The sequence below is a fragment of the Triturus cristatus genome, chromosome 1_2 (assembly GCF_964204655.1).
Source record: "Triturus cristatus chromosome 1_2, aTriCri1.1, whole genome shotgun sequence".
NCBI classification, from domain to species: Eukaryota; Metazoa; Chordata; class Amphibia; order Caudata; family Salamandridae; genus Triturus; species Triturus cristatus.
In genome coordinates, this window is record NC_140580.1 from 101,170,069 (window position 1) to 101,184,040 (window position 13,972).

Sequence of the window (13,972 nt, forward strand, 5' to 3'; positions counted from 1 at the left end):
TTGTGATTCAATGGATTCCTTGATAAGAACAAAGGTTGAGTAGTCGTTTGTTGATTCAATGTAGTGTCTCCATTTATTGTTCCATACACATTGTGATGTAGACAGTGGGATTTTATAAACAGCCGACACGTGTTTCGTCCAACAGGACTTCTCCAAGGCTGTGAAAAAGGAATAGTGTTTTAGAAGAGCTTAGCATGTTCAATATTGTAACAATCCCAGTGATTATATTGGCATGTTATGCCGTGTGGAGAAGATACATGAAAATTTACAGTTGGAATTTGTCTAGGTGACTAGTGTTGCTGTGAATGTGAAACCAAGCAAAATGTGATAACATAACATGGAGAGTGAAATTACTATTCTTGAGGGACATGTGGATATAAGTACAAGCTTTAACATTTACCCTCGAGGAACCAATAATGTGAGGCCCCCCTCCTGGTATTACACTTATTTCAGCACTAGATCATTTCTCTAGCAAAAGTAGAAGGGTGTTGCAAGGAGATGTCGCATTTTGTGGAGGTTAAGATGAACAACGAGTTGTGATTCCCTGGATAAAGCCTAATATTTGATCTCTTTTAAGGAAGGAAGGACAAGGTATGTGGTTGTGCATCCCAGTATAACAGTTTAACAAAGTCTGTTGCATTCCGATTTGTAAGCTTTGCAAGAAAATGCATGTATGTTAAGTGCATATTTTTTCCTGAGACCATTATTTGGCACAGCAAGTCGGGCATGGCAGAGGACAGCCATCACCCTTTTAGGATCTAGTGTCTTCCACTAGATAGCAGAATTCCCTCAGTAAGGAAGAAATGTCTTCTTAGTGCACGCAAGAATTAAACAGTTTGCCTGGTCAAGCCACACGGCAGATTCTCCAAAGTTATGTATGTTAGAAGCTTGTCCTAGTGAGGCACAGACAATGTACCCACCGATTTCTTGCATAAGCAAAAAGCAGAGTTACAGGTTGCAAGTCACCACTGTATGGCTACCAACAAAGGTCAGTGAGGTTAGTAACCCCCTCCCATCCTAGGTCATCACTCGGTAGGTGGGACCTGCTCAAAGACTTTGACCCACAGGCATCATGGCCAAACCCCTGCTTTGCTACCAGAAATTAAAAGGATATCACGTTTGTAGGGGTCCCAAAGCGACTAGTGATGGATGACTGTCCTCATGCCAGCTTGCAAATATATCTTGCTGCCTCACCATTTATTGTGCTAGCTCACTAGAGTTGATGTAGGACATCCTCGTCATTCTCTACTCGGGAGGAAGGAGGTGCCCTGGTCCTTGATGGAGAAAATTGACTTTGCTCACATGACTGTGTATGAGCCACAGAGTCTTGTGAGCAAGACGTACAATGTGATGGTGTTCCCCTAGTGAATTTGAATGTTATCTGGCATTCCTGAGGATTATTGCTTTACTCTCCTGCAACAGGTGCATATGTGAGTACACTTAGTATGGTACTCAGCTTACCTGTGAATGTGTGATTATTCCTCCACTGTGACACACAAAGTATTTTTTTGATCCACGGACTAGGGTGGAGGCACAATGAATGGTTATACCTGGTAATAATCGATGTTCTTGAACGTGCATGCGCACATTGAACTTGGAGACAAGTTTATTCATGTACCGGAGTAGGGTTATGGCAACCCACAGACCAATATATGACACCTGACAGAGATAGCGGTGAGGGAATCCAGTGCTGTATAGTGGTGGCTCTGCCATGATGCAAGTGTGCCTACTGCTTGGATAGTGTTGTATTGCAAGACTCATCAGAGCAAAAAACTTAAAAACAGACATGCAGAAGAGCACCATTAGTCATACAACACTTTATAAACCCTGTTCTGAGCACATGCATTCCCTGTCTTGAGGGATGGAAGTGCTGCGTGGTATTTAAATGCACAAAACTAACATTGTTCAGTTTTTTGTTTTTAGGAAGAGATTAAAAATGCCCAGCTGCTTTTACACGAAGATAGCCCCCCTGACCCTGCAAGAGACACCAAGGCAAGTACATCACATGTTGCTTACATGATAGGCTGGTTTAGGGGTGGTGGGGTACAAGCTGCGGAGGCTTATAATGTGACGGTGGTGGCTTATTCTCTGCCTCCTCGTTGCTTGCATTGACTGCTCAGTCTGATGTTTATTGTCCCTAGTTTTACACCGGAACCTCTTCCCTTCCTCACCAAACATTTATTGTTGGTCCTATAAGCGAACGAAGCTGAGAAAGTAGCAATATTTTACATCCACCCTTTCTCTTGAAGTAGGGGTCGAAGACCCATATCCGGGTGGTAAGTGATATCCCTTAGCAGGCATGGTAGCTGAGTGCGTTAAGCACTTGCTGCCAAATTTAAGGCGACTTTGCACATCACATGTCTGAAGCCTGATGTGGCTCATTGTGCCTTTTTGTTATTGTGAAGTCGGTAAAAACAAGTACCACTGACTTACAATAATAATACATTTGATTTAAACACCAAGTGGCAATTTAGTAGGAGGTGTGGTTTGTTAAAAGGGCAATCTTCTGTAATTATAAGTAGTATCACCAGCTATTTAAACATCATTTATTTTGCTTGTGATCGTCCTACATTCCTTCACATGGTCAATTTGTCATTTTAGGTGAAGCAAGCTTGGCGCCTCGGATTGGTGAGTTTTGAAAAGATTCTGAAGGCAGTGTGAGTAAAGCAATGCATTTTATTCCAAGCACCAAACTTTTAGTAACAGCTGGTAGATAACTGAGCTGGTATTGTTATTATTAGTATGTGTCTACCTGATGTGGCTAGAAAATGTAGATCGTATAAAATTTAAGACTTGTGTTATGTCCATGTCTCTTTATTTGCTTACTTCTACCTCATTAAATGGCCAGTGACAAAACAGAATAACAAATTAAGAATGTATTACCCTCATAGTATGTATGTGTGCATGGTATTTCTATAGCATGAGCCTAGCCAAAAGGTAGAAAAGCATCAAAGAACTTTTATTGTCATCAAGGTCTTTAGAGTGCCAAGGGGCTGAAAGCTTTTGCATGCAATTGCATATTTTTATTGGAACATGAATGCTAACACGGTTTCCCCCAAAAGTTGTGAACTTGTTTCGAAGGGTGTTGGTGTTTGACGTGCAGGTAAGAGATGATTATAAGCATTCGATTGTCAGTGGGCTAGTCTTTGAAGCAGCTGAATATTTTGTCTTCTTGTTTGTTTTCTTCCTGGTTTGTTGGTAGGATGTTGAGCAGAGCGATGAAGATCATTCAGTATGGCCTGATTAACCAAACATAAACTACTCAGATTTTTAAGCAAGCAAGAGGCAAACAAACGTTTTGTTGGGGCCTTAGCTCAGATATGGCCTCAAACCACAAAGCACTACAAAAATAGAAAATTCTTAACGAATAGCAAAGAATTCATAACATCAAAAAACTGACAAGTGCTAAATAAATAAATTCTAACTTGATGTGTTTGGTCTGCAATACTCCAATTAAGCATTAACTGAAATCTAGCTACACTACTGGAATCGACCAGGCAAGTATTCTAAGAGCCTTAAGAAAGTCAATTGATTATTTTGTCACCACAGATAGGAAAATAACAATTTTATAGCAACATTGAAAACGTGTGGAGAGATAGTCAGTGCGCGTAAATTAAAAGATTCAATAAATTAATTTGCCTAGTCATTCAATCTCCTTTAGAGTATTTTCTAGTCCATCGTGGGTAGACCTAACTTTAAGGCAATACGCCCCTTTCTGAAAGGACCCTGAAATGTGACACTCACTTATCAGCTTACCCCATTGCAATCACTCTACACCCTTTCAAATTCACTATAGGAAGCTTTTATCTTCTGAACAGATAGGAATCAAGAAATAGACATTCAACTTTATCATGCATTTATCGAGGACAAAAATATCGCAAAGGGATACATTTCCTCCATTACAGTGCTGGTACCCATCAATAAATTGACCTGCCTCGGGCTAATGCTCTGGTCTCCTGCCCTTCTGTTTGTTCTTCACCATAAACGTGTGACAACGAACCTCTCCTTGTGGCAGTAGCATGCTCAATGTCTCTTTTAGAGAACATATCCTCCATTTCCGTTTCAACAAGCTTTAAACATGGGTGGAGGAAATATATATATATTAACCGTAAATGTTTATCAAAACCCAGTGTTTATGGTTCTTTCTTTCTGCTCCTTGAGAAAGCTGTGAAACCTATGTTCCTGTACAATGAGTAAAGAGGAGCATTTACAGGCAGGACTAAAAAAGTAACGTGTTGAACTTTGATAACGGAGTCCTGTCCTTGGGAACTGCCAGTCCGAGACACCTGAACCTCTGCCATACCTTGATTGTCTCTGTTAATATTGGTCATGAGAACAAATCCAATTTCTCCCTTCACTGTCAAAAACACCTGTAGTAAAGACCTGTGTAGAAAACTTGATTGTGTCTAAAGATAAAACACTGAAGAGTATGCCTTGTTAATTTGAAGCAACTTCCCTAAAGTTCATGTAACAAAGTTTGAGACGCATATGTACAAGGACCCTATTTCTGTGCTCTGCCAAGATGTCACTATTGAAATTGCAAGGAAGGAATAAAGCCCCCTGGCCTCTCAAAAGGAACATGTCTACAGGACCCTGACAAGATCCTTGAAAAGGACAGGAACTATCTCATACCTTATCCTGGTTTGCCGTAAGTGACCTATCAAGATCCTTTTAGAGTCTCTCCTCCAACTGTACATAAAGGTTATCATCATGGTGCCATATCTGAGCTGTTGGTCATGGTGCAGTGTATTTAAAAGGTAGGCCATGTACTGTTGTGTTTTACATGTCCTGGTAGTGAACAACTGCTAAACTCGTTTTTAACTACAGCAAGGCCTATCTCTATCATAGGTTAAAATTGGAGCTGCTTTGTAACATCTTACAAGTGTATCTTCTAATTGGGAGCTGATAGAAAATTGGAGTTTGGTGTCTCTGGAATCACAATTTAAAAATGCATCTTTGATTAAAGTTGGTTTTTAAATTGCAGGTCTGAAAATTCCACTTTTGGAGAATTAAAGGAACAAATAAATGATGGATGGAATGCTGAACAATGCAAACATTCACCCGCAATCACAAAGATCTGGGTTTAATCCATTGTTCTTTTGCTCATTCCGCCACCCCAGTTTGGACCCAGCTATATGCAAATCAGTCTTGACCCTGTTCCTCATGGAACAGTCCAGCCTGAACTGCCAAGCCAGATCCTCCCCAGACGGAATCAAGCAGCCAGGCTGGCTTTAACTCAGTGGCAAGGCACAAAAGGGACCCTAGACTGAGCATACCCTCGGCCACTGAGGGCAAACATAGCAAACACAACAAGATGATGGACGGAGTGCTAAAACCTTTCAACCACTCACCCCCAGTCAAGAGATCTGACTATGCCACCCCAGTTTGGACCCAGCCTTATGTAAATCAGTCTTGACCCTGCTCCTCATAGGAACAGTATACAACATTCCTTTAAAGCCAGACCCATTGGAATTGCCAGTGCTTGTTTTTGTTGGGGGTTGCTGATAAGAGACAGAACTGGTTTTCATAATGTGCAATGTGATTATTGTAATTCCCAACTAGTATACACCATTGTACTCCAGGTCTGTCCTGGCCTAGGGTCACCGTCCTCATGACTCTTACAATGATTGTAAAGGGGGTAGTATCTCTCAGACTGATCTTTTTATGTCTTTCACAAAAGGTACACCCTCCACTACCTTGCCACTCTTGGGATGGATGTCAGGTTCCTTAAAGAGGACGTGTAGGCATCTGCGTCTGAAAGGCATTTTACAGCATGTCATATTGAGCAGACTTTGACTACACAGCCCAGTCACATAAATAGTTGTTTCTACACAACCGCTCTTGACAACCACTTATCAGAGTTTGTCCTCCATCAGCAGGGCAGAGGAATGCAAACAAAAGTGGGCTAGAACAGCAGGGCTGCAAGATACAAGTGGGAAACTGAAATCTAAGGTCAAATTACTAATTGAGCAATAGATAGTTGTTAGATAGGAAACTACCTAGCATGGTTTCCCTACCCAGTCAGCCACCCTGCAGCACAAGTCATTTTCTATTATCATTTCATTTAAAGAGGGCACATGAACAATGTGCACAAAACGCAGTGCAGCCTATTATTCAAGAAACAAAAGAATGGCAAATGGAGTTCTCCACTTCATGAGTCTCTCTATTGCCTCTCCCCATTTCTGGGATCTTGGGGACACCTGGACGACATGCTGGAACCACAAATATTTTGTTATAGAACTTTGTACTGTCATATTGGTTATGGCAATTGAACATGTGAATTGCATTTGACAAAACTCTTCATAATGAAGATTACTATGAAAAATCCCTTTGTGTTTATGTTTGTTCTAGGCATCATTGCATCCTGATACAGGAGCTGTCATCTTTCCAATATTCCGGCCTCCAGGTGAGGTATAGTCTTACTGTGGCTCTGTTTTTACCTGTCATATTGAGGCAGAATAGCTGTTAGGAAATCGGGAGAAGTGGCCTTCCCTTTGCTTACGAAAGGCATCAGGGCTGAGGCTGTGGTGGTTGCTAGTCGAGGGCGCCTGTCATGCAGGGGGTTCTGTCCAAGCCCTATCATTCTAAAAAACGCATTGGTTGTCCGGAAATCTGTCAGTTTGAAGTTCACTCATTAGATCACATGCTACTCCAGAGTCCAGACTGCTAGAAATACCACGTTTCAAAGCATCTCTATTATTATTATTATTATTATTAATATTTGTTGTATTATTATTTTTACGATCACCGTGTGACATGGCAGTAGGGACGGAATGCCCTGCTTGGCCTGGAAAAATAGAGCCAAGGTGTTTTTTCGGAATTTTGTATCTGCTTTTTTTGTCCAGTGGTGAGCATGATGAGCTGTGAGTTCGAGGGGGTGCTCTATATTTTCTTTCTGACATTCCATAATGACTACAGAATGCACACATAATTCAAAGCTCTAAACGTTTGCCCCCAGCCATAGTTGAGAAGAGCAATTGATTCCTTTCACCACGGTGTGATGAGACTCCTGGCCAGAGACAGCGGAGTATAGTCCCAGGGTGACAGGGCTTTTCATCTGTACCCCTAGAGGAAAGAGACATACTGGACTCTTCCCTGTAAAATCTATGCAGACACAATAACTGGGGCCTCGACTATAAACCCCCCCCCCCAACCGATGGGTGGCATGTTACATGTGTGTTTGGTGTGAGGTCGAGAAGAAAACTTAAGTGAAGGGTAAAAGGATAACAAAGCATGTGGGACCAAGAAAAATATGGATTCCTCTGCATGTTCTTGTATTTCTGTGGACATGCCAACCTGCATGTGTTTTGCCCTGGGGTCCTACAATGAAACTCTAGAGGTGTTTGGTGGGTTGTGGGAATCTGTCTGCACCCTGCCAGACCACTTTCTCCCTACAGTCTACCTGGTTTTCTTTTACTTCCCTTCCTGTGTTTTGCTGAGCATCACCTAATGAGCAGAAAACGTTGAATGAGAGAATCTTGGTGTAGTAAACAATTGCTAGTGACTCACTGGACCTTGCCCCATTCCTACTCCCAGAAAGACATCCTCACCAGATGAGTGCTTGCATTTTTCAATAAAGCTGGCTACTTGGTTAATACAGGCAACAACTTACTTACAATATGTGGCCTTGGAGCTAATATTTTGTAGATCATCTGGACTTCAATGAGATTCTACTCACCAACCTATAGAAGACATTTTATCTAGTACAGGACCATTCTTCTGACTCCTTCCCCTCCAGTCTTGTAGTACTCCAACACTTTTTCAAAGGTCTGCAGTGCTTTATCTACTGGAATAAAAGGAAGTTGGACTGCCTGTTGCGAGGAGGGGAGCAGACCCTTGGCACGAAGAACACAGAGTAGTGTTCAGCTGATGGAAATCAGTTCGGACGTTGACATGAGGGAGTGACCTTCACAGGATCTATCACGGCCTTGCTTTTAGATGGCAAGAACGACCACATGCAGCAACTGAAGATCTGCAGAGACTTCATCGCGGATGGCTCATGTGTTGAGCCTTCATCATTCCGGGCCTGCTCAGTACAGTTACCGACCACAAGAAAGCCAGTATCTCTCAGACATTTCACTTCACGTCAAGTCGTGGTGTTGCATTGGCTGCAGCTATTCGCCGTAATATCATCATCATTCAAGAAGCCCATCTAACACTTAACGTTCCAGGAATATCCATTTTTAAGGCAAGATTGGCCATTATCCCAAACATCTAGTTCATATTTCTTAAAGGATAAGCCTTGCGGTCCTCTGACACCTTGGTGCTGTAGGTGACACTTCCAATGCATAATACTGACCATAACTGCCCAGTTCTGACAAGTAGACTTCCGTACACATAGGGGAGTATATTGTGGGTGGTTTCTTTAATTCCAGCACTGTTACAATGGCCAGTGCACAGATATCCACAACTACCTTCCTCAGGGAAGACCCTGGATTAGAAAAGTCCCCTGCATGGTTAATGGCTTGGCGCGTCTACCCTGAGTGCCCTTGGTACTGATTTTTAGTCATGGGCGAACATGCTTGTGTGCCATGACCTAGGCCTTTCACAGTAATGCACACTCTGCTTAGACTGGGATGGGCACACCAAGCACTACATTCATGAAGGTAGAGGGCTACTGCCTTTATCTGGAGGTGTGAGTGTGGTGCTCGAAGCATACCTGTTTTTGAGTTCAATAGAATCAGTGCTGTGAACAGGCCTTTTTAGGTCTCGCCTGACCCAGCGTATGCGCTGGTCTGGCGAGACATTTAGTAGGTGGGTTTCGAAAGTGCTACCCACATTTTTGTGCTGGCTACAAGCTTCAGTGCACGATGGCGTGCACGCGCACAGCTGCTCCCCGCATTCCCCCCTCCCTTCTCGCCCAGCCATCTGCCTTTCCTGTGCCAGCCTTCAGCACCATGCCCCTCCCCCTGCTGCTTTAGCGTGTCATCGCGATCTCTTTCGCTTTCAGAGTGATCGCGATCACTTTCGCTTATACGGCCGCGCGGCGTTACTTTTACTGGCGCGCGGCCAATGCTTGTTTAAGTTGAGTATTGACTGGGGTATTTTACTGAAAATCTCTCTGAACTCTAGAAATTATTGATCAACACGTATGTTCCTTATGTCCAGCAATATTTTCACAACCCATTGTCAAACTTTTAACCTGGTGCAAAAACGTTTGTGTACTACTGACCGGTGCAAGGTTTGTTTACTCTGCTGTGGGGCGTGCGGACCTTCTCTCTGCTGCACAAACCAACACTGCTGTGGGGCGTGCAGTCTTTCCCTGGATGGACTGGGTATTCCACTACAGTGGGCGTGAAAACATTTCATGGACGGTCCGCCAAGCCAACACTGCTTTGGGGCCTGCAAACCTTCCCTGGATTGGATGCAAAAAATTGCTTTTCGACCTTCATTATCTTAATTTTTGTGTTAATTTTATTTTAATTTTTTATCCCCATTAATTTATCTTTGATTGGGGTTAATATTTTTAAGCTCTGAGAGGTACCGTCATGTACATTAGGGGAGTGTGTGCGGCGGCGATGTTTTGCAGTCAGAACTTTCTGTAATTCTTGCAAAGACCAAAATGCCACCAGTAGTTAACGAACTTTTCTGAATGTTGATTTTTATTTTAAAAGAGAACTGCTTGTGCCACGGTTGAGTTGTTTGACTTCTGCAAGGAGCACAGTTTTATGTTTGGCTCGTGAGCCAAGACGAGGGTGGCCTACAGGTCACAACAAGAACTCTGCAGTGTGACCTCAACCCACTGTGCTAACTTCTCCCTCAGTGGAACTTGGCTGTCCTGCAGACGAACCTGAGAATGGTTTCATTTCCCAACTAGCTGCAGGACCCCAGTCCGGTATTAATGCTGTGGGGCTGTGGGGCAGACAAGCTTTGCCTCTGTGGAAAAGTCGACCAATTCCGGTAAAGTTAGTGGAGTTTTCAGAAATAAAATGAGGATTTGCCAAGAGCTGGATCATTGCCTTACCCAGCAATTTGTATTTTTTTAAAATAAAAAACCATGCACTGCTTCCTCACTCCTCCACATATGTGTAGCAGAACAGATGGAAAGGAGATATTTTTGCAAAATTATTTTTCATATGTTTTTTAGGACCTAGAAGTACCTGTAACTATCTGCTCAAGAGACAGGAGTCGGGGTGACCATACCCCTATCTTTCTACTGGCCACCGCTCTGCATCATAACTGTCTTACTCCTGCAAACGTCATTCAGTGATGTTGGGGGTTCAAGCGCTCACTCTAAGGAGGCCGGGCTAACCTACTCTATCAGTCCCTCAGAACCTGGCCCTACACTCTGCCACCCTCCGGTAGACCTCATTCGGCCTGACAACCCTGGCTTGTGGTCTTCACCCCAAATCACGACAAGAGACAAGGAAGGTAGCTCAGTGGGTTAGTGCACCCCATCTTTGGTCTGAGGTCATCTGGAATGGTCAGCTCAGACTGTCACCCTTCAAAGATTGAAAACAAGCATTGGCATAGCCAATAGGTCTCGCTTTTGGGACCTTATAAGTATTTAGTTTTGCAGCACAATATCCTTGGTGCAACAACATCAGCTGTTGCATGGCTAAACCTTGTAACTTATAAGTGTTTAGCTGAGACTTGTTTAACTGAGACTATGGGCCGTCGCCCAGGTCTGTGACACCTGTGTGCCAGGAGTAGGCCACTGAGACTGATGAAGTCGTCACCCAGAGGATCTAACCTGATTGAGACTGCTGCTTTTCCTGCGACCCCCGTATGCCAGGTGAGTGCCACTCCGACCATTGAGGCCATGGCCGTCTCTGAAGAGACGCATGGTCACCGACTTACCGGCAGGAACAGCAAACAAGAAGGGGCCACTGCAGCTAGAGGCTGGCAATGTCTGTGACCGCCCCAGCACACTGATCCTGCCAACAGCTGGATGGACGCAGTGCGAGCTGTTCAGTGTGGAGCGCAAGGGAGAGAAGCACCCCAACTCCTGGACTCTCCTGAAGGTTGGGGTAAGGTGGAAGCAGGGTCACGGGCCCATGTGAGACTTGTTGGAGCTCGGCAGTCATAGCGCCTGCAGAGCTGAACAACCTTCAAGGCCAAAGCCAGACTTTGATGTTCATCACTAGTGCGGGGAAACACCTGGGGTCATCTCCTAGAACCCACCAGGAGTGTAGTATAGTGTGGAGGCGAGAGGGGAGCAAGAAGACCCGCAGGGGTGAGCACTGCCATGAAAAGCGCTAGAGCGATTACTTGTGTGGATTATTTAGTGTGGTGTGTTTGCCATGTGTAATAAATGCTGCTATTTATTCCAAAAATTGTTTGGACTCGACAATCAGCTTATTGGGACCTGGGGGGGGGGGGGGGAGGGATTTTGAATTATGCGCCCTCGTACATCTTGCACCTACCTCCCCCTGAGAAACCTTGGACTGCTCGATCAGAGTCAAGTGCAGAAGGGGAAGTGCTTGGCCCAGTTTCTCAGGACCCATAGTAGATCGGCATTGGGAAGCCCTGGTCTGAACTGTTTAGTTTGAAACGTTACAAACATAGCAACAGAGGCAGTATACCAGACCTATTTATCGCGAAAAGCATACGATAAAGCCAGTTGTACGTCACTGTTATCTCACCGTGTTCTATTGTATACAGGTATTTTGTTACAATGAAATTCGCAGAATACTGTAATAGCTAGGGTTTTTGGTGTTGTTTAGCCCTAGCTGACAAACCCTGCGCAGTAGAAGATTTTGGCCTTGATAATTCTTGTTAACATTTGCTTTTTTACTGTTGTATATTATTTCTCCAATTGCAGTTTTTTCTTATTTATAATTTTATGACTCTATGCCCGGTGGTTGCCTTGAGGGAAATTGTAAGCTCAATACAGTAGGCCTGAAATGGTAAAGTGACATGCCAATGATGATAAAGCTATTGGCCTGATTGCTTCATTGGGAAAATGTTATGTCAAATGCCATAATTCTAATCTGTTTGCTATGAAAACGTACAACAGAGGCAGTAGGCCTGACTAATTTATTGTACAAAGCATATGTACTTGTTTTCCCCCACGTCTACACAACACTCTTAATTTTTCCAAAGAACTGTTTATGTTTATGAGAGAACTCCAAAAGAGATCCGGCCATTTTCTCAAAGTCACTCAAAATCGGAATTGTGCCCGTTTTATGGAAAATTACTAATATCAAACCTTTGTTAAATAACCCCTCTGTAAATGCCACAGCTGGGAATTATCATCCCATTTCCCTCCTACATTATGTGTCAAACTCATTAGAAAAACGTGTTTTTTTTCCAGATCTGTGACTTTGTTGAAAACCACAATTTCTTGGATACATTTCACGCTGGTTTCAGGCAAGGACTTGGTACTGAACTGGTTGTTGTCGCTGTACTCAATGACTTACGTAGGATGATGGATGCCAGAGATCCAGGACCATTGATTCTCCTAGACCTGTCAGCCACATTCAATACAATAAACTATCAGATTTTATTCTGAGGATTATGTAACATCAGGTTCAGAGACAAAGCACGGAGCTGGCTTATATTCCTTCTAAGTCACAGAACTCAAATTGGTTCTCTACAAATTGTTTCTCAAACTCCCTTTTCCTCAACAACCAAAGAAGTCTTTATGGCCTACCATAGGTTTCCATTTTGCCCGTTCTGCTTTTTATTTTTCCATGCTCTCATTAGCTGCTATCTTGCATAATCTAGACACAAGGCTCTACATGTATGTGGCAATATGTGTTTAATATTTGGGGTTTCGCCCGACCCTAACCAGGCAAACACTAGCAGCTTGGAGGTAACTAGAAGGTGGATGTCTACAAATGATCCAAAACTAAATCTCAGTAAAACTGACATTTTTTTGACATCTAAAAAGTTACTCTCGTCACTAAAACCTGTTCTTTCCCACTGAACCCAGTCCAGTTCTACCTTTTTTATATGAAAAGTTAAGAATCCTGGTGAACCATGCTCTAATCCAATCCAATCCAGAAAAGACTACTACAGTTCTGTTTTGTTGGCTGTCCCCCAAAACACACCATATGTCTTCAACTGATGCAAAACACAACTACTCTGCTACTTTATAATAAAAAATCTGATCCAGTCTCTTCAGCAAGAAGGATTTTACATAGGCTGTTAATACGGTATAGGATCACTTTTAAAGCACTTCCTATTGGGCACTAGGCTCTCTATGCACATATACCAACCTTTTTGGCCCAAAAGAATTGTTGGGTCTGTTCATCCATCCAACGGGGAGTTTCTGTTGGAAGTTCCATCTATATAAGCTGAGCCTTCTCAGTGGCTGCCAGTAAGTTACGGAACACATCACCACTTCAGCTGCGCACACCGTCCTCTCGACTTTTATTTCGGAAATAAGTGAAAAAGGAATTTTATGCTGCAGCAATCACAATTTTCCAGATGTAGCACCTAGAAAACTCATTAGTGTATGTTGCGCTCAATAAGTAAACTAAACATAAACACATATGTTAAAGCCAATAGACCTTTAAGGATGGGTAGGCATTTCTCTGTGTTAGATTGTAGAAAGGTGGGGTTTTTTTACATGGAAACTCGTAGATTAGTGTAATAGGCAAGGGTTAATAGTGTTGGTTAATCCTATCTGACAATTTCTGGTGTAGATTTTCACTCTAATCCTTGTTAGGAGAGTTGTATGCTGGTGACCATATTTTAAATTTTGTAAGTGTATGCCTGATGATTACCTTATGGAAATGCCTACGCTTTATACTGCAGGCCTGAATTGGTTATGGTGACAAGCCAGTGGTTAATACTATATTCCGAATTGGTTTGTTTTGGAAAATGTTCTGCTAGATGAATAGGTCTGATCTGTGTATTATGCAAAGTTATGAAAAAGGCCCTATACCTGATTTATTTATTGTGAAAAGCCTGTGTTGAAGACAATAGGCCTTTAAGGGTGGATTGTTATTACACAGTGTTAACACTTCAAGGCAGGTATTTTGTTACATGTAATCTCACTGTTTACCAGAGAGGGGGTTACAAG

The 13,972-nt window shown here is 42.9% G+C and overlaps 1 protein-coding gene across 2 annotated transcripts in view; it reads left to right on the plus strand.

The window, feature by feature from the left end:
* The window catches only part of SFXN4 (sideroflexin 4), a 112,467-nt gene that overhangs the window by 42,004 nt on the left and 56,491 nt on the right, over positions 1–13,972 (plus strand). For both annotated transcript variants that reach the window (XM_085602939.1, XM_085602930.1), the window contains exons 3-5: positions 1,924–1,992; positions 2,602–2,628; positions 6,352–6,406. In XM_085602939.1, the coding sequence (XP_085459065.1) occupies positions 1,924–1,992; positions 2,602–2,628; positions 6,352–6,406 (151 nt within the window). The remainder of the gene's footprint in view (positions 1–1,923; positions 1,993–2,601; positions 2,629–6,351; positions 6,407–13,972) is intronic.